This window comes from Lagopus leucura, unplaced genomic scaffold (assembly GCF_019238085.1).
Source record: "Lagopus leucura isolate 7727_CA_CO unplaced genomic scaffold, USGS_WTPT01 Super-Scaffold_100022, whole genome shotgun sequence".
NCBI classification, from domain to species: Eukaryota; Metazoa; Chordata; class Aves; order Galliformes; family Phasianidae; genus Lagopus; species Lagopus leucura.
The window spans coordinates 1,688,286-1,716,182 of NW_024962275.1; the positions used below are offsets into that span (position 1 = coordinate 1,688,286).

General features: G+C 49.8%; 2 protein-coding genes and 1 long non-coding RNA gene across 4 annotated transcripts; 2 read left to right on the forward strand and 1 right to left on the reverse strand.

The window, feature by feature from the left end:
- The first annotated feature begins 3,945 nt into the window (after positions 1–3,945).
- On the forward strand, positions 3,946–9,758 carry LOC122184139. The gene is made up of 4 exons (XR_006180493.1): positions 3,946–4,025; positions 8,726–8,840; positions 8,983–9,106; positions 9,645–9,758. It is a non-coding gene; the product is annotated as an uncharacterized LOC122184139 (long non-coding RNA).
- MRRF (mitochondrial ribosome recycling factor) lies at positions 4,861–15,630 on the reverse strand. Of its 2 annotated transcripts, none has more exons than XM_042878800.1 (7): positions 15,595–15,630; positions 14,847–15,028; positions 14,378–14,533; positions 13,072–13,190; positions 11,248–11,339; positions 6,588–6,747; positions 4,861–5,505 (listed from the first exon to the last, which is right to left on the reverse strand). In XM_042878800.1, the coding sequence occupies exons 2-7, from the start codon at positions 15,019–15,021 to the stop codon at positions 5,428–5,430; spliced, it is 780 nt and encodes a 259-aa protein (XP_042734734.1). In that variant the 5' UTR covers positions 15,022–15,028; positions 15,595–15,630; the 3' UTR covers positions 4,861–5,427. The 2 variants fall into 2 exon arrangements, with proteins under 2 accessions (XP_042734734.1, XP_042734735.1); XM_042878801.1 differs by lacking the exon at positions 15,595–15,630 and adding an exon at positions 15,491–15,561.
- Positions 15,631–15,652: 22 nt separating this feature from the next.
- RBM18 (RNA binding motif protein 18) lies at positions 15,653–25,200 on the forward strand. Its single transcript, XM_042878802.1, has 5 exons — positions 15,653–15,824; positions 20,573–20,699; positions 21,411–21,497; positions 23,305–23,390; positions 24,559–25,200. The coding sequence occupies exons 1-5, from the start codon at positions 15,712–15,714 to the stop codon at positions 24,716–24,718; spliced, it is 573 nt and encodes a 190-aa protein (XP_042734736.1). The 5' UTR covers positions 15,653–15,711; the 3' UTR covers positions 24,719–25,200.
- The last annotated feature ends 2,697 nt before the right edge of the window (positions 25,201–27,897 follow it).

Sequence of the window (27,897 nt, forward strand, 5' to 3'; positions counted from 1 at the left end):
GCCCTGGGCCGGCGGCGGGGGACGTCCCCGGGCCTGGTGGCACCGTCCGGGCTGCTCCAGGTGGAGGGCAGCAGCCGCGTTTGGGGCTACTGGGGCTTTGCTGTCACCTCTCAGAGCTGCAGAAGCCCAAAACAAAGAGCGGCCACACACCGTTCCGCACCGCTCCACACCGCACCAATCAGACGGGCGCCGTGCAGCCCTCCTGGAGCACCACGCGCTGCTCCTGCGCTCGGGGTGAGCCCTGCCTGCATCCAGCACGGCTCCGCGCGGGAGGGCCGGGGGATACGGCACAGCTGGGAGGGGGGCTCCGGGAAGGACCGGTGCGGAGCCGCGTGGGCGCTCCGCCGTCGCTCCACCGCAGCCGGGGGCGGTGGAAGGGGACACGGCCGTCGCCATCACCCACGTGTGCGTCGTGCCGAGCTGCACGGCTCCGTAGGGAGGCAGCAGAGCACCGCCAATGGCAGCGCGGAGCCGGGAGGAGCGCTGGGAGGCTCAGAGCAACTCTCGGCCCTCCCTCACTGGGACTTCTCCCGGGGGCTGCAGCAGAGCTTTTGCCTGTGCCGGGGGTGGCACAGGGACACCGAACCGGCAGGGTCGGCACCGCAGAGCTCCTTCTGTCCCAGCGGCGGTGTGCCGTGCGGGAGCTGCCCTGGAAGCCGACAGCCCCGCTTCCTCCACCCTGTGCTTGGGGTCCTGCAGGTGTGCGTCCCCAGAGCTGAGCACCCACGGGTAGATCCGGCTCTGTGCAACCCTGTATGAGCTCTTTGAGTGGGGATGCGATTCGGGGGTAGATCCATCCCGAGGCAACGCCGGGCTGACAGCAGAGGAGCCAGAGCCACCGCCGTGCTGCTTCACCCTGGGGGAAAACCGAGAGTGCCACAATGAGTGCCGATGGCCACGAGCACGCCGCGGCATCGCTCCTGTCGGGAGATGTGGGGCAGCTCAGGGTCGCAGCTCTCCCCGGAGCTGAGCAGGATCTGCGGTACCCACGCTCAGTCCCAGCCCTTCCCTGCAGCACGGCGGATGAGGGCCAAGCACTTCCCCAGGACAGGGAGCTGACAGGCGCTGTTTGGGGGGCTACAAATCAGAGCTGAAAGGCCCCGGCTGGACAGGCTGTCTGGGAACTCGTAACCTGAGCCCCAGGAAAGAAGGACTCAGGAAAACGCTTTCAGCAATCATATTCATCATCTTCAGCCTGGCTCATTAGGCTCACCGAGCCCAGCTCCGCCACTGCCAACGCCTCCCGCGCACAGATAGAGCTCAGACAAATAAATGCTTCCAGCTTCCCACTGGATGCAGCGGGTCAGGGAGCATCTGATGCCAATTACCTGCAGTGTAGGGTTCTCTCCCCAGCCCTAGCACCCGGCCCTCTCTGTGAGTGTGGGTGCGGGCCCCTGCGTGGCCCCATGGCTCTCTACTTCCCATGGGGCAGTCAAGGGTCTCCCATCCCTCGCAGGAGGAGCAGCCCTATACCAAAGGGATCCTCCCTGCCAGAAATGGGACCGGCACAGCCATGTGGCTTCAGTGAGTGTGGCTGTGAAATGGGCACAGCCGTGCTCACACAGTGGCTCTTCAGGGGCACCGCATGCTTCCCCTGCTGCAGGAGGGATGTCCCTGATTGCCCCAAAGGTCGGTGTCCCCGCACTGAGGCCACGTGTCAGGGACCCTGGGCAGGACGCAGTCACTCAGCATCAACGCTGGGGGCCAGGAAATTGCAGCAGACATGAACCTAAATACACCGTGTGTCACCCCCAGGTAATCAGGGCTCGGGCAGATTCTGGCTGACAGCTTAAATGCTTTAATTCTTCGGACGCTGCATTTCAAGGGGGTCCCATGTGCCATGAGCTTCTCCCTTCGAGCTGAAGGTTTGTCTGTAATTGGAGGCATGTTCCATTCCCCTGAAACTAGCCAGGTTCCCGCTGGAGGAGGGGGCTGCGGGAAGGCAGCAATTTCCCTTATGGAATTATTTACCTGATTAGAGAGTTTATTTTATCAGAATTGCTTCAGAATGGGGCAACTCAGTGTGTCCAGCACGGGGAGCTCCCTGGTGGGGCCGGCGGCCTGGAGACAGGTAATTTGTGTGCTTAATGGGACTAATCCACCAGCAATTACACCAATAGATTTCACGGCTGCAAAGTGCTCTGTTCCCATCAATTAAAAATCTGTTAAGAAGATTAGTGCAAAAAGGTATCAAAAGAAACCCAAGAGCTTCTTTCCTCACCGGCCCCCGAACGCGTGTGTGGGAGTGCTGCATTGCTCACAGGAGCGCTGAGATCAGTCCTTCGAGGTGAGGGCTCCGCAGCCAAAGGAACCACTGACAGTTTTCCCTGACTTTCCTACCAAGAGGTCCTTTATGTTTAATTACAGTTTGTTTAAATTAGCCCTGATTGCTAGTGCGGAATGCGGGTTTAAATATCTTTCAAAGGCACTGTTATGTGCTGGTGGGGGTAGTGGGACTGCCCAGACAGCAGTGCCCAGGACAGGCGTCCCACGCGGGGCTGCCCATGGGCTGAGCACCCTCTGGCCGTGCTGACCCCATTGGAACAGGGCTGGCCACCCAGTCCTGGGCTGCAGTGGGTGTCCCTGGCATCCACATGCCCGTGTCCCCGCCGGGCCCTGCTCCCACCGGAGCTGTGCTGGGCAGCATCCACTGCATTGCTCATTGCCGACAGCATCGCTGCTGCCCATCGCTCCCATCGCTGCCCACAGCCGGACCCACAGCAACACAAAAGCTCATTCCCAGCAGCTGAAGGTGCCATTTTCACGGCTTGGCTGAGCAAGGAAGTATTTTTTTGATCTCTTAAAATCCCAAATATTATCTGACAGTTTATCTTGTTTCTCGCATCCGTGTCTTTGCAGCAACGCCAGCTCATTTACATGTGTATTGCGCCTGCCTCCACGGGTGCTGAGGTCAATTGAAACTCAAGAAAAGAGGAGAAATTTATGCAAAACTGTTGATTGCATTTGTATGTAATGAAATCATCCAATATTCATCTGACTATAGACTCTAATCTGAAAGGAGAAGTGAAGGACATAAGAGTCACTGGAAAGCAATAATGAGCTTCTGTAGTGATTAAAAAAGCACTTGAGCTTTCTGAAAATCCAGCCAGAAATCGTGTCTAATCAACACGGAATATAGGAGGCAGAGATTACATTGATACATTTTGCAAAGCTCACTGCTGAAAATGTATGCGAGCTGTAAACTCTGACATGCCATCCATGCTCTGTTTTATACAAATCCGGGAGGCACACAATCAGAGCCCAGGCTCATCCCTGGCACAAAGCAATCTCGGTGTCTCTGCTCGATGACTCACAAGGAGTGCAATCACATCTATTTTGAAGAGCAATGTTGTTTTTTAACTGTGTTGAGAGCTTCCAGCTTCCTCCAAGTTTTTCCTGCTGCTCTCTCCCACTCTGGTTCCCCTCTGCAGTTCGGCTATGCTGGTTGCAGGAGCTCACCCTGCTCCCCTGGCACTGCTGACCCCTGCACTGCCCTGGCACCTGTGGGTGCTACTGGGCCACATGATGAGGTGAGACCTCTGGGAGCCCCACAGAGCCCACTGGGCAGGGACAGGGGGACCCGATGGGTGGCAGTTGGCTCCCAGCTCAAGGGGTCTGGCTATAGCCCTCCTTGTGTCCCACCACCCTGTGAGTCCTCGAGATGCTTCCTGCCACTGCACCCACTTCATTTGGTGGCCAAAGCAGCGTCACTGAAATCAGTGCTGCGTCACAGCCGTGTTTTCTAGCTGTGGTCTCTTTTCCTCCTGGGTTGTTCAGCACAGCTGGAGCTCCTTCTCCACCCTCCAATAGCATCAGCTGCAGCTTATCAGCTCTGGGTGCAGCCCAGGCTTCAGCTAACTGAGGGCTTCCTGCTGATGCTGCGGCAGGAAGTGTTTGCCTTTTATTTCCACTTTCCTCTGCTGGTATGGTTGGATCAGGGCTGGCAGCCTGCAGGCTCTGTGGAGCAGCAGCAGAGCAGGTTCAGCACCTGGAGCCATTGCTGTGAGCCAGCTCACATGGGCACAGTAAGTGCTGTGTCCCTTCTCCTGGGTGTTGGCTGCCTGCACTGCGGCTGATGTGTGCCAGGCTGTGTGTGTGTGGTTGGTGCCATGGTGGTGGTCCTATGTGTGAAGGTGCCAGGGCTGCAGCTGCTGCTTTTGGCCCTGTCCTGCTGTGTGAGGGCAGGTGTGGCTGCTGTGTGCTACTCCCTTGGTGCTGGGGGTAAGGACAGCCAGTGGGTGACATAGGAGCTGTGTCCCCTACTTGAGGAATTCCTCTCTGCAATGAGAAGCCTCTGGGGTGCCCTCCAGGTGTGTCCTGCATAGCTACAGGGAAACCCTTCGGCCCTTGGCTGCTGCTGGGATGCAGAGGCTGCAACAACGGCAAAAAAGCCGAGTTGATAAATGTCAAAAGAAATACAGTAATCAGCTGAAAGCAATTTACTGAGCCATGTAACCGCCCTGGGCTCGCCATTTTCCTTTATTCATTTATCATGGTAAGTGCTTTGGCCAAAATACACAAAGCAGAGAAATTGTTGACATGTGGGGCCCTAGCAGAGCAAATCCTTCATCCTTGTCCCCCTCCCCACTGCACACAAACTAACTTTTTGGGAGTTGTTTATTTAAGGACTGCAGAGCACTTGGTGCTCTTTGAACCCAACTGCTCTGGGAGAGGGGCTGTGCTGTTGGCCACCACCTTCCCTCCCTCTTGCCATTGCCTGAGGCTGTTTGCTGCTGTTGGGAAGTACCTGCTGGCAACCAAAGGCTGAGGTATGTGCACAGAATCCCATTCTGCTCCTTCCTCCTTCCCTCTGGAGCATGCCACCAGCAGCACATATGGGCAAATGACAGCTTTGCAAAGTTCCCAGGCTGATTTGGACTTTATTTTGAGCAAGAATAAATGATAAGGATCACACAAGAACACTGCTGGATTTTCCCTCCATGTTGTGCTTTCTTCTATCAGTATAGGTTGAGAACTGGTAGAAACAACAGAGCTGGGCTGCACAATGGGCCTGCAGCCTGTTGAGGCTCAGACACGAAGGAAATGGACTGGTGAGGTGGTCATGCATCTGGAGGCTTGAGCTTCAACTCTTGCTGAACTGCTACCTGAAGCAGAGGGCAGTGTTACCTCCTAGATCACAGCTTATGCTGTGGGAATCCTTTCAGTAGCCTCCAATTGTCCTTAATGTTTTATTTTTAATCTTACTTCACCCAGTTCTGTTGACACTTGAATGAAGAACAGCAGAGACTTCCCCCCTCCCATACAATCCAGGATCAGAAATCTCAGCAGCCAGGGGGTTCCAGTGCCCAGGTCTGGGGGAGAGCCACCCCTGCCCATCACCTGAAGCTGCCTGGCTGCAGGCTGGGATGGCAGTGGATACAGAGCAGTCCGTTCTTGCTGGAAGGGGAGTGTGTCCACACGTGGTGTTTATCCAAGCAGCTCCTTGGTCTTCGCTGCCAGCAGCTTGTCCATCTCTGCTGCAGCACTGTCTGCCATTTGCTGGATCTGCGGCAGCACAGCACAGGTCTGAGTCTGCTATTTTCTTTATGCATGAAATTTCTTGTACAAAGAACTAAGTGGCTATCATTGAAGCTCTGCCCAGTGATTAGATACTCTGATAACAAGGGACGGATGTGGCAAGCATATGAACAGTACCAAAATGTGCATCTGTGTATTTTGGGTGAGTGATGGGCGCACATGCAGACTGAAATTGGAGCCTCTGGGGCTTTTCTGCACTGCTTCCCCAGGTCTGACTAAGATGCACTCAATTCTCAGGTATATGAGCATATGACCTCTCCTCATGCTGAAAAATCTGGATGAAAGTGGAAGTCAGATGTGAGATACTACCTCTACATCTGCCTGCTATGGAACAACCACCTCCCAGCAGGATTCAGTTACAACAGCACAGCCATTTTTCCTGCTCGCAGAAATGCTCTCTGCGTCAATGTTTATTTTTGTGAGCACACAGAGAATAGTTCTGAGGCATTTGGAAGGTACCTGACTTCAGCTGATAATAAACAAATGGCCAAAAAGTCACAGCCTGCTTCAGAGGCATCAGTTCAACTTGTGCCTGAGTTTATGCCCAAGCAATTGACTTTAGTGACATTTGCTCTTAGGGAATTAGGCATGTGCTTAAGTATTTTCCTGAGTCAGAGCCAAAAACTCCTAATGGAGAGAATCTTGCTAGCCCTTTCATTAACAAGAAATTGGAGCAATCCTTATTAGCACCAGCTGTTTAGTGATGTCCAGGCTCTGTGTAAGTGGTGGTACAATGATGGGCGTGGGCAGCTTTGCTCTCCATCAGCTGGGTTGTGTAACAATCCTCTGCACTACGAAAGCTTTTGAGGAAAACTTTGTTTTCCTGTTTCAGTTTACAATTGTATACCGCATGTAATACCATAAATTTGGCTTTGAGATTTAAGCCCCAACTCTTACAAAGAAATAGCAAACACAGCAGCTGCTGCCTACTCCAAAAAGTCAGCTCAGAGTCACCTCATTTCTCAGTGCTGGAGTTCTGTCAGCTGTGGGAAAAATGCTCTCCCTCAACCCACTGAGCCAACAACTGCCATATGCTGCAAGGAACTTACCTGCTTTTCTAGCAGCCAGATGGTGTCCTCAGACACTTTGCTCTTGAACTTCTTCACCTGGTTGATGCTTTTACTTCGCACCTTTCTCAAGGCTTCTTTGGATTTGTTGGTGGACTGCTTGGCGAGCTTGGCCAGGTTCTCCCTGTGTTCTCTGGTTACTCTGTCAGTGAGGAGGAGAAAAAACAAAGATCAATGTAATTTGTAGCACAGCCAGACTGATTTCCTGCAGGGTGGGCAGGCCTCCACACAGCACCCTTGGGCTGTGCTCAGATCATGCTGTGCTGTGACTGCTCACAGGGGGCTTTCATCCCTCTTCAATCCCCTGAGCAAATCGGCTGCCTCAAATGGAAAGTTCCTACTGCAGCCCCAAGCTGAAGGGCTTGGACTGAACACGCTTGTTTCGTGGATGTCACTGGCGTGCCTGGAAGTCATGCTGAAGCATTTAATGTCTTTCTTCCGCTGCCAAAGCATCTGGGGAAAGAGGGAAAACCCAGCTCCACACCCAGGATGCAGAGCAGAGAAGTGCAGCTTTCCTGCAAAGCTGTGAGGGAAGCTCCATCCATCCCTGGCCCTCAGTGCGGTCTCCATGCAAGTGCCAGAGGTTGAGTTCTGCACCTGGGAGAACTCCTAATTCACTCGACCTTACCATGACCAGGCCTCTCCACTGACACACCTGGATCACGCCTTGTGACAAGGCAGCACTGCCAACAGCTCTGGAGTGAGCAGCTCATACAGAAGGCACAGAGAACACTGGCTGCAGTTTGCCCCACGCGGTGCCACTGCTGCGCTGCTGGGAGCAAATCCCCAACTCTTCATCCCGAATGGGAACCACAGTGCAGCATGAGCCTGAACCCAACACAGGATGAGCTGACACGTCATCTCAGCTCCGGTAATGCTCCAGCACCAACAGCCAACTGCTGTCAACATCAACTGTTGGTGCTCAACAATAATATTTTAACTATTTTTGTGGCTGTTGCAGTTTTGACATTACTTTAAGAATGCAAAACGCAGCACACAGAAGATGCTGCAAAATAAACATTTCATATGGAATACTTTGAAATTGGCTGCAATGGCCTGAGTGAGTGGAACACCAAGGCCAAGATCCTTCCTGCACAGAGCTGAAGAAGCGTGGGGTGAGGGCTCCTCAGCAGTGCTCAGTGTGGACTGTGGGAGCTGAGCCCCATGTGGCAACCCCTCAGTGCCCTCCTGTAGCAGATGTTTGCAGAGGCTCTGACTGTTCCTGAGCACTGCCAGTTATTTCTATCTCAAGGCAGAGGTGAATCAGCTTTCCAGAACTGACAGGAACTTCATACCCCTAGGAGAGCAGAGAGGCCCAGAGCAGAGACTCAGCACAGCCCCTGCCAGGGGATGCACTGGGGACAGCATCTGGTGCTGCTGAGGGGCCACTGCTCAGAGCAGGCTGCAGCCAGGACCTGAATGTCTGATTGGAAGTGAGCGAGGTTACTCATGGTTTCCTGTGCATCCCAACATCGATGCCTTTAGGGCTTCTCTTTTTCAGAATCCCAAGCCAGAGGTCCTGTGGCACAGCTTGCAGACAGAGGTCTGCAGGAGGTCAGATTCTCAGGCAGCGTTTTGGGAGGGGGAAGGGAAAGAGATCCCTGTCTGCTGAGCTGGGAAGAGGGAGCTGCTGGGTGGTGAGGAGAGCTGCTCTGCAGGGGCTGCTCCAGCTGGGGCCAAGTGCAGCTTGCCTTCACTTCCCTGCTTGTGTTCAGCTCTGGTGGTTTGTGCTGAGGGTATCACTCGCCTGCTTGGGGCTGCTGAGCCTTTAAGGAAATGTTTTTGTTTATGCAGGGCTGCCAGATTTCCTCTTCTTCTTGGCACAGGGTCACAGCTTTCATGCCTCCTTGTCTGTCTTTATTAACACCAATTCCTTTTTATCACTGCGCAGTGCCGCAGAGTTTCTCAGTGGGTTTTACGTTCCACCCAGGCCGTATATAAATTCTTAGCAATGCTACCAACAGTGCCAGAAATGGACACTTCTTCAGTCTGATGCTGTTTCTGGTTAAGGAATCCATCAGCACAAGCCAGGCCCTTGGTTTCTAAGCACAGTTGCTTAATCCTGCCCCCAGATCTGGGACTTGGGAGCTGTCTCGAAATGTGTTTGCTTTTCTGTCTAGTAACCGTTGCAGCTGCCTCCTCTTTAGAGCCAAAGTGTGAAGCAGACACAGGGAAGAGCTGCCCGCCCCCAGCAGGGATAAGGATGAGGCCCCAGGACCAGTGCAGCCTCTGCAGGTACAGAGCAGTGGGCTCAAACCCTGCCGTGTGCCTGGGGCCATGGCACCAAGCCACGCACAGCACAGCCTGCTGGGCATGCAGCGGTGCGTGCAGAGCCGTGCACTGCCCCACAGTAACACCTCTTCTTTTCCTGCCCCAGCCAGCAACCAGTGGTTGAAGCACTGCGGCACTTGGATGCTCCTTTCCCAGCATATGGCATGAGCACACCCGCAGTGAAAACAATGCAGGCCACGTCTGATCTCCAACACAGCGCGTTTTTGCGGGTAAGAATAATTTCTGTATCTCAAATGCTAGGAATTTCCTGCGAATGAGAGGGATCAGTTAAAGGAAAGTAGGTTTAACTAGATACTCTGCATGCCTAATTGCAGATAAACATAGGGTGCAAAATACATTATTCAACGAGAAGCGTGAAAGAGACTTATTGTGATGAGTGATCTGGAGCAACGCAGCTCAGCTTTGTGCTTTTTTCTCTAAATGAAATTTCTCGAGTCCTTGCTCCTCACCGTAGGTATCTTTGCATATTTCTTAAAGGGCAAAGGAAAAAAAAAAGCTCACAATGAGTCATTAAACTTTCAAATGAGTCATCTGGCTTTCAGTAAAACATGTGTAAAAATATTACTAATTTACAAACAATATCCAGTGTAACACAATGGGTCCAAAAAAGATGGATCTAAAAATGAGGCAATACCATAAAAGACACAAGGTCAGGTCAAACTCGGCCACGAGATCGACCAATACAAGTGTTCCCATGGCTGGTTTTCTTTTCTTTTCTTTTTTTTTTTTTTCTTTTTAAACCCCCAGAGAATACTTTTCTACAAACAAATATTGCCTATGCAGCGCTAGCAACACAAACAGGCGAATGCCTCTGGGAGCAGAGTGGATCCTAGCAGGAAGCAGAAGTAAACACCAAGACAACCCGTGTGTCTTTAAAACCATTGCATGTTTCAACTGCAATGCAAAACCTAAACTAATGGAATAAATACTGACAAGCAAACGTTTTTAAACATTCGGTTGAAATGATCTCAAGCACCGATGTGCGTAGGGCAAAACAGGATGCGTGTGTGTCCACCTGATAAATCCAACTAAAAAGTGGTTTAAATGAGCAGGGGAAGATCATCTAGGTCTGATTTCACTTTTCACGTGCTTTCCCTCCATTTCTGCAGGGGAACTATTCACTATTGTCTCTTAATTTCTGATTCGTTTGCTTGTTCTGCACACCTGCCATCATTTTAGCAATTTCACTGCATCTGTCCCGAATTTTTTGTGAACGTGTTTTGAGATTTGAGAAAATGAAACACTTTAGAAAAATCAGAAAAAGCAATTTGGGGATGTAAGGGTTCTCTCTTTCACAACTTGGGTGTTTTTCTCCCCTTTGCATTACAAGATTTTAAAGACAGAAACCGTTCGTCTTGTCTGTAAGGGATGAAACCCTGAACAATTCTGTTGTCTTATTGGAGAGGAGTCCATGAGGGGCAGACCTGCAGGGCACATCCTGCAAACTGCAAATGAATTGGATGTGGGGCTTTTGGGTGCCAGCTGCCAGGGGGAATGGGACCGAGAGCAGCAACAGTTTCTGTGCAGAGGAATGGGCAGCTCATGAGACAGACCTCCTTTGGGAAAAGAAGATCTGCTTCTGATCTGCAACGCCATGAAAGAAAGTGGCAGAATGTACATATTTGTTGGAAAAACAGTATTTTTTTGAAGACTGGGATTTGTAGTTTCGGAGTTTCCTCCCCTGCAATTCATATTCAAGGATGACCCAAGTGCCCATTAACAATCAAACCACTGCGCAGCAACCCGGGAGCCTCAGCAATTATGAAGATAATGGTGCCCTCCTCCTCTGCCTCCTCTCCTGAGGGATGGGGGAAGGGCAGAGAGCACAGGGGAAACAGAAAATCAGCAAATAGAATGATAATGTCATTCCCTTTAGCGACAGCAACAGAAAGCTGCAATTAGATTTCTCTGATCAAAATGCTAGATAAAAATCAAGAGAATTTTCTAAAGTAGATCTAAAGCATGAAGAATAACTCAGTTCATCTTTACTTAGAAGTCACCTCTGTGCAAAGCAGTGTGTGGGGTCTGTGTGCATGCAGTGCACGAAGCCCTTTGTGGCAGTTGTCTGCAGTACCCCGAGCTTGGATCACACCTCTGGTGGCCTCACACCTCCGCATCTGCTCAGGGTGTTTTCAGGGCTCCGTCACTGCTGGGAATTGTGGATTTACCACCCAAACGTGCTCAGAGCAGGGCTGCTGCCTCTGTCTGCATGCCAGCATGCTGTGTGATGCAGTTTGAGCAGAGGTGCTGAGCACGGAGCTGCTCCAGAGGGCTGGCTCCATGTGAGGCTCAGCCCCGCTGCATTACCTTGCACAATGATGAACTCAGGGAACCATGGATTGATACTCACTTAGGAACTGGCACCCGAATTAGTGTCCCATCCACTTCTGGGTTCAGGTTCATTCCGCTCTCCCTTATAGCCTTCATAGCTGCAGCTGTGCTCTGTAAAACAGATCAAAAGGTAAAAAGAATTAGGAAATAATCATTCCCATATGCCAGAACTCTGTCAATAGTTGGCAATCCATCTCCACAGAACATGGAAACATTTACTTCTGTTACCAGTAAGATCAGGAAGTTACATTGGTGTGGAGAGCTTTGATCAAACTGAATGGGAAACTATGGCTGCACTCAGTGTCGGGGTAGCGAGGGTACCAAGGGGGGAGAGGGGAAGGGGAAGCAACAACAGAAGAAAATGTTTTGCTTCTTTGAAACTATTCGAATGGTTTGAGGCAATGCAGAGTGAAACCACAATAAATTCCCAAGGCATGGCCTGACTGTGGCAAAGGAGATGAAAGATTCTCAGCATTTAAAAATTCCAGTTGAATGTTTTCCACTAGGAATCACACAGAACCCATTTAGAAATGTTAACTAACTTAACCACTTCAGCACTACAACGTAATCTCATTACATCACAGCAGTAGCAGTTGGCTGAGAAGCAGAGCCTGTGCCCAGCTCTGTGTTTATTTTACAGCCTATTACTTAGGATTAACTTTTCAAAAAACTCCATCACAGCTGGCTGATGCTGCTCTGCCTGAAAGGTGAGGTGTGCAGGTTTGCCTGCTAATTGCAAAGTGATTAAAATGCTTCCCCCCTCACCTTAAGAGCACTGCTGTACCTTCACGGTGTCAAATGTTATGGTTAAGTAACAGTTCTGCTGAGAACTGCAACAGCACTCTGCCAGTTTGTTTCATTCTCTGAGGCTGACAATAACAAGACTGGGCTGGTCTGCGCTCCTTTGGCACTAGCATGGCATTTCCTACAAGGAGCATTGCTAGTTCTGATGTTCTTTCCTATTGTTAACTTGAGCTCCAGGTTACTGCAGTAGATCGCACTTATGAAGTTCAGCTTTTATCAACTGAGGCACAAACTAAAGCTTTGCCAATGTTTTGTGAGATATAACTGCCCCACTCAGAAACGAAAGGAGCAGAGAAAATGTGACAGAAGTGATTTTGGTGTGTTAGGACCATCAGTGTGTTATTCTGTGGGCAGAACTTGCTCTGCAGGAAGAAAATGCTCAGTAAAAGCTGTATCGTAAATCCTCTTCTATAATTATTTTCAGGGATTGGTATTTGCTTTCCAATGCTAGAAAGTATTGGCGATCTGCTGTACGTAATGATATGGAGTAGTAGTGTGTGTAGTGTTATCAAGGAGTTCCATCTGCCTATGAAACAGTTACGGTATAAAACAATTGCATTGAGAGAAATAGCTCCAGCTCAGGTGAAAAACAATCCTTTGGCTTGGGAAGCAAACACAGGCAACACATGGCTAATCTGACTCTGTTGCTTGTGTACCCATTTCTCAGCCCATCCTCCTGCCTGGATGCAGGCAAAGCCACGGTATGGCTTCTCTCAGTTGTGGCACTCAGTGCACTCCCTGATGGGGAGTTTTCATTCTTCCAAGTTACACAACCTGGGTACTCTTCAGGAAACACTTAGGCATCAAGTGCCTTATGCTGACCTCCTCTGAGACTCTGTCAGCTTAAGTGGAGAAGGCACATGGCACAGTCTGCAGCGAAATACAGCTTGTGTCAGCCAAGGAGCGACAGTGTTGTCTGAGCTCTTAGCCCCTGTCCAGTGTCACTGCTTTTATCCACCTGTTTCTTTGCTCAGCATCAACCTGTTTGTTCCCATGGTAAGTACCTCCCCTTGCCACACCTCCAGAAACGTGTCCTTACCTCTGGAAAATTGGTCATGTTCACTACAATGAGCTGAGGAGACTTCTGTGAGATCTGCCCCAGCTGGTTCAGTGGAAACTTCCCATCTTTTGTCGTGACAGTGATGTGGTCAAGGGCCCCTCGAAAGAACCAAACACAAGGGAACGTCAGCATGACACCACAGCTCGGGATGATGCTGTAGTACAAATACAGTGTCTCATTTCCCTCCCTTGTGCCAAATACAGATGTTACAAAATAAAAAGATGATGTATGCTGCTTGTGTTTCTGCATCCCTTGTGTTTGTAAAATATTTCAGCGTTAGGGCACAAAAACATGAAAACAAATCTTCTGTTTCTGTTACTAGAATAGGAAAACTAAACAAAGATTGTGAAGAATTAGGAGGAAATAATTATTTTTTAATACTTAGAAGTTAAAGAAGATCAAGATGTTATTATAAAAGTCAAGAAAACTACTGTCTTGAATGGAGCAATGTTCCCTTAAACCCCTCTTTTTTTTTTTTTCCAGGTCCCAAGAGGAGGTGCTATCCACTACTTAATTGAGAGTATTCTGTTTCTCCCTGAGCTGCTCTTAATCTGCTCTCTCATTTCTGCTGCAAAATGTTAACAGACCAAAAGGCACACGGGACAGGAGGTACTTTATCAGCGCAGTTAAAAAAAAAAACACCTATGGCTAAAATAAACAGTTAAGAGACTGAGCAACACGTTCCAGCCCTACAAAAGACTGCAGTGCCCTTTGCCAGAGCTGGAGTGGTGGATGATTCAAATTTGGTCATTGTTTAATATTACACTTTATCCCTGAAACTTGATACTACTTAAAAATACATATGTTCAGTGTTATAGTAACTGTAGCTTAGTCAAACATATTCATGATCCTTCCTGAAACACACAATTCACTCAGTGAATAAAGCTTGTAAAGGTCAGTAACCACAAAGATGCATAGCAAAAAAAGTTTGTACACGTCAGACACCAGTCTGATGGCAATTTTCAAAAGGCTAATTTAATGGCAATTGGATTTTTCCTGCCCTACTGCACCATTAGCTGACAACCTGCTTCTTCATCACATCTGCAAACAGTTCAGTTAGACACTTTTGACATCTCCCACTTAGAAAAGCTATTTCCAGGAAGCTATTAACAAAAATGGATTCTTCCTGGTCAAGCTCAGGGTGAAGAGAGCCTTTAGTAAGGGATGTCAAGGTTGTAGTAATTGGGTGCCCAGTGTATAACTCAATAAAAAGAAAATCAATTTTGGAAAAAAAAAAACAAAACAAAACCCCAGCAACAGAGCATTGTACAAAAAATGTACCAACCTTGTGAGGTTCTGACATTGAGATTTCTGTTGAAATCTTCTTTCAGAGCTTCTACCACTGCCTGCATGTCTGTGTTGGTTTCCTCCAAATTGATAATATCCTCAACCAAGGCAGCACTGATGTTCACTTTGGCTTGTGTCTGCCCTTTACCTTTAGCTGCACATTACACATAGAATTAATTTCAGTTTCTCACAATAACTCAACTACTTTAGAGATTAGAAAGAAGACGTTACAACTGATGTTAAATTCAGAGTTGAGTCCAAGATAAACAGACATTCTTTAGCGGGTAAATAGCCCAGCAATTCAGAGCACAAACCAAAATAGATGAGAAGCTCGTGCTACACACGCCAGCTCTAGCTGGGACTGCGATGACAGCCACATACTGCCCTGCTGCAACAGCAGCTCCCCGAGGTGGGTATCTGGCATCACGGACGGGGGGTGCAAACACCACTGGATGCTGCTGCTTTACCTTTTTTGGTGGCCAGCGGCCTGGCCAGCAGCAACGGGTGGACACATTGCCTGCAGCCATCCAGGAGCAGAGCTGTGCAGCGTGCTGGGGGCTGCGGCAGCCGCCTCACCACTGCAAGTGAAGAGCAATGAAGCAGGGAGTGCAGATGCCTAAAGCATCGTAATGCCATAGCCATTGGTTACCTGTAAAGGGAAGAAGTAGGTGGGTCAGCGTGCTAAAAGGAAAAGGCTTCAAACCTGAGGTGTGTGTGTCTGTGTGTGCGTGCCAGCAGTCAGCACTGCAGGGCTGGCTATTTGTGCACCACTTAAACAGAACTTCAAGTTCTGCCGCTCTAGGATGGAGGCTCCAAAGCCCTCCTTAATGCTCCCCTTAATCACAAGTATGGCTCTAAGGCTGCGTCCAGCCACAGCGCTGCTCTGTGCCTCGAACCCAAATGAAACCGCACAGCAGCCCTCGCCGCGGCACGTGCGCCCAAGCCCGCCCCCACCCCAGGCCACACCCCATCCCGGGCCACGCCCCCATCCCGGGCCCCGCCCCCGGCATTTGCCCATCAGGCCCTGCCCCCTGCACTCGGCCCCTTCTCCCACACCCTGTGGACGCCCCGCCCGGTGCCCCGCAGCGCCCAGTCTGCCTCGCTGCGGTTCCGCGGTGCAAAGCGACACAGCGTGGCCCGAACGGAGCGGAGCCGGGCCGAGCCGGGGTCCGGGAGTGGCAACAGAGGAGGGCGGGTGTCCGCAGCATTGCTCACCGTCGCGCCGAGCCGCCGTCATCAAACGGCGCCCGCCTGTGGCGTCATCAATGTGCGCCAAGGGCGGGGCGAGGCCTGTGCGAGGCCGGGGATGGTGAGGGGCGGCCCCGCGCCGCCATGGAGCCGGAACGACAGGCGTTACCGCTGGAGAACGCCGCCATCCTGTCCGAGGGCGCCCTGCAGGACGGGCACCGCCTCTGGATCGGCAACCTCGACCCCAAGATCACCGAGTGGGGGGGGGGGGGGGGGGGGGGGCGACCGAGTGGCTGTGCGGGCCCGGCGCCGCCCTCCCTGCGGCACCGCCCCGCGTCCCCCCGCGGAGCCGCGCTGCGCGGAGCGCCCGTTACCGGCGCCCCCCCTCCCAGCACCCGTTCCCCTTCTCCTGGGCTGCCCTCTGTGGTCTCCTCGTACTCGCTCGCCCGCGGCTCCGCTCTCAGCCCCGCCCCGGGTGCGGGTGCGCAGTTGCCCCCGGCCGCGCTCCACATTCGGCTGGTGGCCCCGGGGCTGGGAACGGCTCCGTTTGCCCGCCTGGGGTGGGGGTAGAACCGTGCATGTGCCCCGTTCCCTGAGGGGTGACCGGGGTTCCATTTGTTGTTGTGTTCCGTCCGTGGGTGTGGGGTGGGCGGGGAGGACAGGCAGGCGCTGCAGTGAGCACCTGGTATCCCCTGCAGGTAACGAGATCTTAGCCACTGTAATACTCAAACCGCAGAACTACAGTAGGGGTTGCTGCCCAGTATTTGGGTGGTGTGCTAAGAAGTGACAAACCCACACAGAGCAACGTGGGGTTTACACTTCTCTAGAAACAAGCATTTTTGATTAACTGTTGTGCATACTCTCATAGAATACTGTTTTCTCCTTCCATCTCTGCATGTGCGCAGGTGGTAGGGCTCTATTCTAAGTGTGGTTCATCTTAACAGAGCAGTTCTCTGCTAGCCTCTAAATGGAATCATTAATGCATTGTGCTTTACAGCCATTCAGTTTTGGGTGGTTTTACATTAATTACCGTTTCTGTCCCACAGCTCTGTTGCTTTGGTTTGTTCACACTCACGTATGGGACTTAGCATGTTTACAGGTCCTTAAGGATTCAGGAGATTGGGCTGGTGCAAGGGGGAAACTGTGGGTGTTTGTAAATGCATCGGATCCTTCATGTTTTGGGGTTAATGGTGTCGTTAAAGATTCTTTCACTCTATGTTTCTCTGAATCTAGGCCAGGCAAGCAGCAGCTTCATGTGAAATGATTCCATACCATTAATCTTAGTGTTTAAAGTTTGCCCAGCAATGGGTGACAGTGCTCGTTGCCCGTAACAGGGTTGTATTTCTGGCTGGAGATTTGTGTTGGGCTTTTGGTTTTGCTTTAGTAATGTCTATACTCCACTGAAAAAAAAATAAATACTATAATCTGTTTCATTCTGAAAAAAATAAAGAAAATTCCTTTTAATGCATTGTCAGCATAGAGAAAGTAATGTTTCTGTATCAGTTCAGTAAATTCTTATAAATCAGCCTGACCCTTGCTTTCTTATCCTAAAGGCTCACAGCTCTGCTTATGCTTGCTTGTCTGAATAATCCCTGTTGAGCTTACTAATTGTGTGACTAAAAACACATACCTGAAAGCTAAATAGCTGTTTCTTCATTTGCTGCTTTTATCTGATTTTAAAGGGTTGCCCCTGCAATTTTCATGTTAGATTTGCTTAAGATGGAGTAAAGTTGATTGGTTGTTAGTAGGGTTAATAACTGGTTGTGACTTTCTTGAGCAGAAACGAGTTCAGAAAGTCTTGAATTAATCCAAGACTTCCATTTAGAGAGCAACCTATAACTGCAATCAAGCACTGGGGAGTTAATAGGTAACGTATACATTTGAGTGCAAGCTGTGGTAATAGGAATTCATGAATGTAGGGCCGCCTACAAATTACAGCCTGTAAGCTGGTGGCTTATGGGAGGTTATTGCACTGAGCAGCTGTGACTCAAATGGGAGTCTCCAAGGGTGTCAGTTGTTGTCATACCTACTTGTTGGGGTTTGATGCGTCTTCTGGTGGGCTAGCTTCCCTGCCAGTGATGTTTACTTGGGTTATTTGTTTTATCTAGCATCCTGAGAACTGTTCTGCATATGGCAGCAGATAATGTTGGGGGTTGTCGCTGCTTAGCAGCTGGAAGGAGGCGAGCTGGCACCGCGTGTCCACACAGCAGGCTGTGGTGTGGGATGTAATTTGTAGGCAGTTCCAGTGCTGAAGGATCCCTGCTTTGGGTTCTGCTGCAGTGGGGTGTGAGGAGGGCAGCGGGCGGTCAGTTCTGGTGTCACCTGCAGGGAATCCATTGGCTCCCTGCTGTCACTGCCAGCATGGCCTGGTGCAGCACTTGTCCCCTGGTGCGCTGGGAGATGCTTTGTGCTGTGCCCTTTGCTCACCTCACTGCTTTGTGACTTCTGTTGCACCTCCTGTGTGGCACGTGGAGTCAAACTGCCTGCTCTGCTAATTCCTGTGTGTAAAGCTTTTGGAGGCTTAAGTTTCTGTCCGCCCAAAACACGGCACTTCCAGTACTGCAGTTATACGTATGTTATCTGGTTTCTAGTAGCCTTTGAATGACTGTTAATGACCTGTAGGTATGAAATAGTGGATGTTCAGCTTCCTTGGCTGTTCAGCTGCTTGTCTACGATCCCATCTTGATGAGTCTCACCTAGAAAACAATGTGTGCATGAGTTGTTGTTAGAGACTCCTACTGACTCCCAGTGGGGCAAAATTCTTTGCAATAATAGGTTTAGCATGTGGCCCGGTACCTTTGCAGTATCCTTGGGATAGCATTGTTCAGAGGAAGCCTTGCCTGTGTTTGAATAGCACTCAGGGTGCCAGGAGGAAGACTGGAGGAAAAGGAAATGGGGGAGCTGCGGGTTTGTCTTGCATTCACATCAGATGACAGGAAGTGGAAATTGAGGTTGGCTGTGGTGATCTTTGGGGCCACATCTGTGCGAATAACTCTTAAGCTCTGGATAAGCAGAGTCACTGCCATAATAAAGCTTTTTACACGTTCACACTTCTTCAATAAACATTTCAAGTTTTCCGTGACAGGTCTTCCTTCAGTGCTGAAGTCGTCTTTGTGTGGGGATAACAGTCAAGTTACTCTCAATGCCTCACTGTATTAACAATAGATTATAACCAAAGCCTGGAGCTTCTAGTGACACACAGCTTCGTTTGGAGCTGCTCCTTGCGGAGGAGATAACTTGCATTGTTAAAAATTGCATGTGTGGTTTGAAAATCATGCTTGTATCATCTAGATCTAAAGATTCTGAATGAAATTGGCTACATAGGTTGCTTCCAAACTCTTCTACTAAAATGCTTTTTAAAGGAATGGCTACGACTTGCTGCCAAGGAAGCAGAAATGCGTTATTTGTTGGTTGCAGCGGTTCCCGGGTTGGGAGTTGGAGCCAACAGCATGAATTGTTCCTTTGGCAGAGTAGTTGCAGGGAGTTTTGTTGTTGGGAAATAAAATGTGGTGAGGATCATCGCTGCCCTTCCCGTGACTCTGTAATTGCAGGAGAAGGGAACCTGGCCCTCCTGCATCGCTGGGCTGAGCGCCTGCTGTACCTTCACCTCTCTAAAAGTGCACATCCTGAACGCTCGCCGTGGCTGTCCTGTGACATGACTCACATTCCTGGAACTTTCTTGCCTGCCTCCTGAAGCTTAACAAAGGGCAATTGCTTGTTTCGAACATCCTATCAGGCTTTATTAGGAAAAGTATTGTCTGCTTGGGCTGTCCCTGAAGTTACCTGATGCGTTCAGTGTCTTGGGACACTGCTGATTGCTTGCACCAGGACATGCCTCGTCCTGGCCAGTGCCTGCTGGTTCGTGTGCAGAGGGAGTTACCCTGATGAGCTTCCAGAGCTCCGAGCATTCTCTCATCTGGGAAGCTGGGAATTGAGCTTAGGCTGCGTGGCTCGCTAACTAACCCTGTACTGCTAATCAGGAGGGGTTGAGTCCTAAGATGCCCTCATTAAACCCTCAGACAATTCTTAATCTCTGGGTTGGAAGTCAATTGGTGAAATAGTGACAGGTGTGATTTGCCTGCTAGGTCAACTGGCACTATTAAACACTGGGGTCAAGGGAACCAAAAAAGCTGCAAGGAACTTTCGAGGTTAGATGTGTCTGTACAACATATGTGCTCCTTGTTCAACATTGCTTAGTGCACCAAGTGCTAAGCATACAAGTTTAGTTGAGTTTTTCCCAAGTTTTATTAAAAAAAAAGAAAAAAGCACACTCCCCACTGAATGGCAGGAGTGTCTGACTTCTGTGTGCATGTCACTGGAAAGCTGGCTGAGCCAGGGATGCTTAATTTTGCCTGACCCGTACTGAGGTCTGGTGCTGTTTCCACCTGGTCTGCTGTCAGCTCCTGGTTGTGGTTCTGCTCATCTTGCCTTCCTGCTTCCCAGCTCCTCCAGGCAGGTGGGAACAGGACTGTGTTTTCAGCCATGTCCTTGTCAGCACGCTGATACAGCTTGGCACAGGGAAGGGATGGGAGCAGCTTTGCTCATGTGCGCACAGGGAGGGCAGCAAGAACTGCAGGCGCTGTGGGCTGGGACTGCTTGTGCAGAGAGAGGGATCAGATGGAGCTTCAGATAGTCATGGCAGGGCTGGAGAGGGGCAGTGTTTATGCTTGGAAGTAGGTGTGATTTCTAGAAAGACAAGAGGCAGAGTCCTCCAGCCGCATAGGGAGCTGTTAGGTAATTGTCCCAAAAAACCAGCTATGAATAGATCTGCTGCTCACTCTTCAGCTGGCACTGCTGGGAGGAAGGCTTTGGGGTGTAGGGCTGTCACTGATGAGGCCGGGCAGCTCAGGGCTGCGGTTGTGTAATGGATGTCCACCTCTGCGTGTATTTGGGAATTCCTGTGTGACTGAACTGAACCATTTGTGTGACTGAGCTTGAAATGCGTGTCTCCATCGCTGTACTTTCCAAGTACTGAAAGGTGCCGTTCATCTTTGTTCCCCCTCAGGTACCACCTTCTCAAACTCCTTCAGAAGTTCGGCAAAGTAAAGCAATTTGATTTTCTCTTTCACAAGTCTGGAGCTTTGGAGGGGCAGCCGAGGGGTTACTGTTTTGTGAACTTTGAAACCAAACAGGTACGTTGCTTTCTTGTTTCAAGAGAGTGGCTTCTTCCCCACCTCTTTTATGTCAATATAAAGCTAAAACAGGAAGGGATAAATGAAATACCCAGACTGCAGAAACCATAAGGATGTCAGAAGAGCTGTGCCAGTGCTTGAGGTCTAAAAGCTCAACGAATGATTATTCATAACGAGGTGGAACAGCATTGCAACATGCATTTTTAATTGCTGTGAATCGAGTTTTGTGGGAGCTTCCCCAAAGTGAGATTTCACTGCTTAGTCAGGATAGGACCAAGAGGATAACATCCCTAGCAGGCATTAGCAAGATCTGGCGTAGGTGCAGGGTGTTGATGGGACATGGTGTGCCTCTGGGACGAATGGCAGTGTTTCTTGAGAAGCTGGTGCAGCACTGAGCTCCCTCTGCGTGCTGTTCCAACAGCTTCTGCCTTTGATTTTTTTCAAAACTTGTGATCATCTTCCCCATTTCCTCCCTGCAACGACTGAAAGAATCTGCCCTGCTGGTTTATAAAAGTCTGATTGCTCAGTTGGGTGTGGGAGTCTTCCAAGTATTTCTGGGTTGGGATACAATGGGATAAACGTTCTTTGCAGACAGTTAGCTTTACTTTCAGAGGACTGATTTACAAAAGGAAAAGGGTCTTTACATCTGAGACGGTTATGACTGAAGACTTGGTTTGTTTATTGAACTGCCTTCCTGTGCCTCCTGTGCAGGAAGCAGAAAAGGCGATCCAGTGTCTCAATGGGAAGCTGGCCCTTTCCAAGAAGCTGGTGGTGCGGTGGGCGCACGCACAAGTCAAGGTAAGCCTGCTGGTAGATAAAAGTTAGTTTGCAAAGTCGAAAAGCCATAATATTAAGGAACAGCTCTGATGAAGGCTGTCTTAGCCTGGCAAGATACCAGTGTGTTCTAGGAAATAGCTCTCAGGGAAGCAGCATGAACAATGTACCACTTCTGTTATCCTCCTGAACTAGCTGAGTTAGCGGTGAATGAGAAAAGGCCGTTTAACCTGATGTTCTTGGTAAAGGTGCATCTAATTAGAGCTCTGGGAACTGGTTACTTCTCTAAATTTCTGTTTTTCAACTTTTCCCAAGTTTAGTGAATGATTGGCTGAAAGATTGTATCCTTCCCTTTGTGGTTTTGCACCCTTTTTGGATAGGAGATGCATGGAAATTCCCAATTACTAAGCACTCTGTAACTTTGTTCCACTTCTGAAAGCACTTATCTGGCAGCACCTATAATTATTCCTGACTTGTAAAGCAAGGTGTTTCACTTCTAAACTAAATATCATTTTATTGCTTGCTCTACTGAATAAAACATCAAGGTTTTAATGTTAACTTGAGTACCTTCTGGAACATCCTTGTTTTCATGCCTCTGAATTCTTGTCTTGTTTCTCCTGCAGTTATTTACTCCACCAACTTATATGAAGCAACTTTGTTTGAATAACTGTCTTTTGTCGAGAGAGATTTTTTGGGGGAGGCAGAGGGAGGTGCTTATTGTTATTTACCTTTGGGTAATGTGATTTTAACACACCTTGATTATCCTGTAATCAACGTCCTACTCTTTTTTTTTTTTTAATTGAGTGCAGCGGTGCATTTGTTTAGGAATCTTGAAGAAGATGGGGGGGGCAGGAAAGAAAAGGGAAAAGCAGGTATCTTTGTTAAAGGAGACCATGCTGTTTTAATTATTGGCTTTGAAGGCTCCAGGCCTTTGTCAGCACATCAGAACTTGCACAAATCCAGGCTCCATTTTCTGGAGCGCCGCTGAGCACCGTGTGCTTCCGGGTGCCTGACAGGCGATCCATAAAAGGAGCTTCAGCTGGGGGAGAGTGTCTGCTCAGCTGGGAGTTCAGCAGGGTAGCTCAGCGTGCAGCCAGCCAGGGGATGGGGAAGAACATACATAAATAATCAGTTCAGCTCGCATGGCATTTTATAATCTGTGAATGGAAAGATTTAACGACACAAAACCTTAGCTTATTGCAGCAACTGTTTATTTTAGGCAGTGACAGCACCGTGCTAAGTAGCTCTAAGATGAGCAGCCAAGGCTTACTAGACACTGTCAATTTGAGCAGCTCTGCTGAAAAACAAATCTGAATTTGTGCCAAGTGAAACAAGGAAGCAGAATGCTGTGAATAGTTCAGGAGGCCCGTTGCCCACAGAGAAGATAGGCTCACAAGCTGCTCTTCACAGAAAGGAGATGGTTCACAATTGATCCTGAATGTGTTTCTCTTCCATCACTGCACAGCTCTGAATAGCTGTGTGCTTCTGTTACCTTCTCACTCTGAACAGTGTCTGTATAAACAGTGTGGTGATGCAGTGCTGAGAAATTTAGCATCTCTGCTTTGTCTTAGATGGGAACGGGAAGTAATAAGATGGGATAACGTAATACAGTGCACAGAAGTGTGCAGTATCAGAGTCCACATCATTATGGTGGTGCTCAACAAACATGGTTAGAATTTGTTGCGGTGATTGGCCGTCAAAATCAAATCCTTCATAGTGAAAGATTCACTAAATCTGAGGTTATATGAATCCAAATTTAAAGTGTATCTGTCAGAGAGTGTTTTTATTCATGACTCCAGTTTTGACTTGAATACTGGTCTTCCATTTGCAGAGATATGATCATAATAAGAATGAGAAGATTCTCCCAATCAGCCTGGAGCCATCGTCCAGCACAGAGCCGCCCCAGTCCAACCTGAGGTAGGAGATGGAGCAGGTGAGAGGTGACCAAACTGTGGGAACGGTGGGGAACTGACACCTTACACTTCAATAGGATCAAGAACTGGTGTTTTCTTTGTACTAAAAATCTAACCTGCAGGTGGGCAGCCTGCTCTGAAGTGCCCCGCATGAAATGAGCTCCTCATGACTTGATGTTCATTTTCTAACATATTAAATCACTCGGAAATGTGAAGGAGAAGAAATAAGGAGAGGAATTGGAGCGTGCAACGCTTGAGCTTGTTTGGCCAGAATGTGCTTTGTAGTCCTTCACATGAATCTCAGTGAGAGGTGCTGTGCTGTGCTAATTTCATTCAGCAATTCTTATGAGCAGGAATTTTCTTTATAACAGTGAGAGATTAAAACAAAATATTTCCATTAAATTAAAAAAAAAAAACAAAAACAAAAGCAAACACAATCAAACCATGCTAGGAAGAACTGAACAGAGAGACTCCAATCATGCAGGTTGTTAGTATGTCAGTGGTGCAGTGGGGTTGTTTTAGTGGGGATGGATGCTGCAGGAAACTGCCGTGGAGAAGGGAGCATTGCTCAGTCCATACCCAGCGAGAAGAGTGGATAACAGAACTCCCAGGAATTTGGGGTGTAACCTAGGAGAGCGTCTCCCTCTGGGATAAACTTTGGTAATGTTGAAATAATGTTTCTTCCTGACTCAATTAGAACCTGGGGCTTTCCCATCCCAAGTGGTCTTGTAGCTGTGAAGAAGTCTGGCTTTCATTTCTCTGCTGTTTCCAGCAGCCTTGCCTGGGCTGTGCTCTGCTGCACATGCTCAGACCGCTTTCAATGACATCATTGTACATGTTGCAGGAAGCCTTGCTGTGTGCTTGTCTAGCTTAGAATTCTCAAGAAAGTGCTGAGTAGGTGCAAGGATGGTTATTTTGCAGTGCTGTGTTGTATCACAGAGGACCTTTCCTAAGCAAATCTGTACTGAGGATCTGAATGGCAGTAGTGTGGGCCTTAAGCAGTGGATTCCTGCTTCCTAGTTCCACGCTGCTGGTGGAGGCAGTGATGGGGGCTGCCCAGCTGCTCCTGGGGTAAATAGAGATTCCAGTGTCAGCAGAATCTCTGGATTGCTGTTAGTGTGATTCTGTGCTAAGATTAAGCTCAATTTCTCTTCTGTTTTTCCTCTTTTCAGTGTCAGTGCAAAAATAAAGGCCATTGAAGCCAAGCTGAAAATGATGGCAGAAAATCCAGACGCAGAATATCCAGCAGCGCCTGTCTATTCTTACTTCAAACCACCAGAAAAGAAAAGGACTACTCCTTATTCCAGAGCAGCCTGGAAATCTAGAAGATGATGCTTATTGAATGGATGATGGTAGCAAGAAACACTGCTTTGTATGCCTGGAATCTCCCAATGCTTTTGTACTTTGTAGGGTGAGAAGGATGCTCCCCCTGAGCACAGCACCGCTGTACATGGCGCAGTGTTTGTGACACTCGGGTTGGTTGCTGGGTGCTCTTGTTGCCCGTGTAGCTTCACAGCTGAGAGCTGTTCAGAGGAGTAGGTTCCACTCAAAGCCTCCGATGAACATACAGACAGCCTCTGGATAGCTTGCACTCATTAGCAAGATTAGAGACAGTAACCAGTGTGTGGAGTAAAGCACATCCAAACATACTCTATTTAAGTGATTACTTTTTAAAGTCTTTTTGAACAAAAGATACTCCAATTCGTGTTTCTAATGGAGGGGGAAACACCTGGTTTTGATTAACATTCTGTAGTTACCATGGAAAACTTTTTCATCTCAATAAAACTCATTTTAAATAGACTTTGCAACACTTAGTAACTGTGCATGTGATATTTTCTAGCACCAATCCAAATTTATTTTGCATTTTTATTTGCTGGCTTTGGAAGTCGTGGCACAGCACAGGTATTCTCAGGTCATCTGGGCTGTGGGCATGTGTGCCTCTGCATTGGAATCGGTGAGGTTACACACCAGTGGGGTCTTTTCTGTGCCATCAGCTTCAGAGTGCAGCAGTGGCATCTCTAATAGTTGTGTTCAGGAACCCCCCTTAGTGGGAGCTCTTCATAAACCAGATGTGACAGCGTGAGAATAATGCTGCAGCCTCAGAGACATCTGTCAAGCACATGACCTCAGTGTTTGCCCACCAACTGGTCCTACCTTTATCTTTTTGACTGGCTGGTAGAGGTTTCTCAATGTGATTGAAGTGGCACAAGTATCTGTGGCAATGCTGGTTCTGCTGCCTGCTGAGGCTCACCCATACAAGGCATCTGGTTTGGGGGTCTCGTGGAAGGCATTTTGCTGAAATCATTGCATCTGCAGCTCGTTCTTCTCCCTAAATGTTCATTGCAGAACTGAAAGATCTGAGGAAGGGCCGCCCTGGCAGCGTTTCCTCCTTTGTGATGTGGGACATTGGGAATGCGTGCACTCAGGTGCAGTTTGTACTGATTGCACTGCAGTCTGCTTTCTCACGTCCTTTCAGTGGTGAGCCTGTAGCTAGCCTGTCACTCTGGAGTTGCTTCTCCAAACTGGTAAGCAGGAGCAAGAAAGTGATTTTTGAACAGCCCACTTCTGAGCACAGGTGCTGCTCACTCGTACAGCAGTCGGGTTTGTGTTCCTGAAGCAGCTTTTTGAACACCTGCCTTCGAGTGCAGAACATGCTTCCTGCTCCCAAACAGCCCCCAGAATGAAGCTGTGCGTGTGTATGGTGGATAGAACGAAAGCCTGAGTTGCTGAGAAGTAGGTCTTGTACTGTTGGATACTTGCTTGCTAATTTTCTTTGGGTACCTGAGTAAAAAGAAAGTACGGTTTGGAGTTTGTCCCCCTGTGAATGTCAGTAACACCCATTTGCATTCCTCTGTGAGCAGCCTGTGTTTTGTTCCTACATGTGCTACCCCTTGTAGTCCTCAGGATGCGCATCTGCATTATTTCAAACCATTTCTGTTCCTAATAGGAATTTAGAAAATGCCTAAATTCAGGAGGTGAGGCGTGTGGTGTCATTCCCTTCAGACTCATATTTTGATATTTATTTGTATTTAAATTAAACTTGTTGAAATTCTTAAGGCTCTAAATAAACATTTAAAATGCATGTTTTCCTCCAGGGAAGTGAGGGTGGTACGCAGGAAGTGAGGGTGGTAAATGCTTGGCACCAACCGAAGCCCACTGATACCATTCTGTGTACAATAGCTGCAGTCAGTCTTTTTTTTTGCACTGCCCCGTCGGTAACAGAAGTGCGTTGTGCGGCGTTGGGCCGCGGCAGACCTGGGGGAGCACGACTGCAGGGCCGTGCCTGCCGCCCGCCCGGGCAGCGCTCCCACTGCGTGCACTGCCTGGGAATGGCACAGCAGCACAGCAGAGCCGGGCCGTTCCTGACACCGCGTGCGGGAGCAGGTAAATGCTCGGTGACGCTTCTATACACAACGCTTGGGCTCTATCAGCCATCTTAACATCGCTCTGAGAAGCACCTGAAGGGATTGCAGGGCAGAGCGGGGCTCAGGGCTGCTGCACAGCCCTCACCTCCTGTCTGGCTTTCTTTGGTTCCGCTCTATTCCCGGCAAGGTGGGGAACCGAGGGGATCGTTCACCGTGCCCGTCTTGCAGGTTGTTCCTCGGTATTTCAGTTTTCCTGCCCCATCGCTCAGGGCTGACGTGGAGTCGTGCCTTCACCTGAAGGAACGTTTCCACGCGGTTCAGTCGCTCGCGGATGGAGCTGCTCTGTCCCCGTGCCCTGCTTTGGTGGGAGGGAGCGCGTGCGGGGCAGCCGGGCCGCGTGCTTTCCCCGAGCAGCGCACGGTCACGGCCCTGATGCGGGCAGCGAAGAAACTCGGGCTGCAGCCTCCGCCGCTCCGACGGGGCAGCACGAGCCGGGCAGCGCTGCGCCTCAGCCCCTCCCGTCCGCGCTGCGCCCATCGCACACCGGCGTGGTTCTCGTAGCACGGAGGGCCGCCGGCCTTTCTACGTCCGCAGGAGCCGCTCCGCGTTCCCGGTGGAGCTGCGGGAGCGGTTTGAGCCGCGCGGTGGGGCGGGGGACGCTGCCGGGCCTCGGCTCGGCTTTCCGGGGCTCTGCTCGGGCTTTCTTAGAACCTCAGCGTTTCAACCTAATGTCTCGTATTTATTCTAAAATGGCTTTCATCTGATTTCCCCCTCGGTTAACAATTTAGCTGTCAGAATCAATAACCGCGAGGATCCATCCCCGGCCGCCATCAGCTCACGTTACCGTCCTACAATTACTTCATGGTGGAACCGCTGCTGGGGCTTTGCCGGGGAATTATCAGGTTACTAATGAAGCCCGGGCAGCGGCGGGCGGCGCGACACCGCGGCGGTGGGTGCGATCCCCCGGCCCCGCCGGGCTCCGTGCTCAGCGCGGGGCTCCCGGGGCCGCGCCCGGCGGCGCTGCCCGAGCCCGGGCCCCGTCCGTGCGCTCCGTCGGGGCCGGGAGGGGTAACCGGGCCCCCGCCGGGCCCCGCTACCTGCGGCGGCCGCGGCACCGCCCGCGGGCGCGGCGTAGGGGCGGGGGCC

What these genes read in the sequence shown, in the direction of transcription:
- MRRF (XM_042878800.1), bottom strand. Translation starts at nt 15,021, where the DNA reads ATGGCTATGGCATTACGATGCTTTAGGCATCTGCACTCCCTGCTTCAT. An exon ending in CAATGTCAGAACCTCACAAG is followed by an intron (nt 13,191 to 14,377) that starts GTTGGTACATTT and finishes GGTTCTTTCGAG; the next exon opens with GGGCCCTTGACCACATCACT. An exon ending in ACATGACCAATTTTCCAGAG is followed by an intron (nt 11,340 to 13,071) that starts GTAAGGACACGT and finishes TCTGTTTTACAG; the next exon opens with AGCACAGCTGCAGCTATGAA.
- RBM18 (XM_042878802.1), top strand. Translation starts at nt 15,712, where the DNA reads ATGGAGCCGGAACGACAGGCGTTACCGCTGGAGAACGCCGCCATCCTG. An exon ending in CTCGACCCCAAGATCACCGA is followed by an intron (nt 15,825 to 20,572) that starts GTGGGGGGGGGG and finishes GTTCCCCCTCAG; the next exon opens with GTACCACCTTCTCAAACTCC. An exon ending in GGGCGCACGCACAAGTCAAG is followed by an intron (nt 21,498 to 23,304) that starts GTAAGCCTGCTG and finishes TTCCATTTGCAG; the next exon opens with AGATATGATCATAATAAGAA.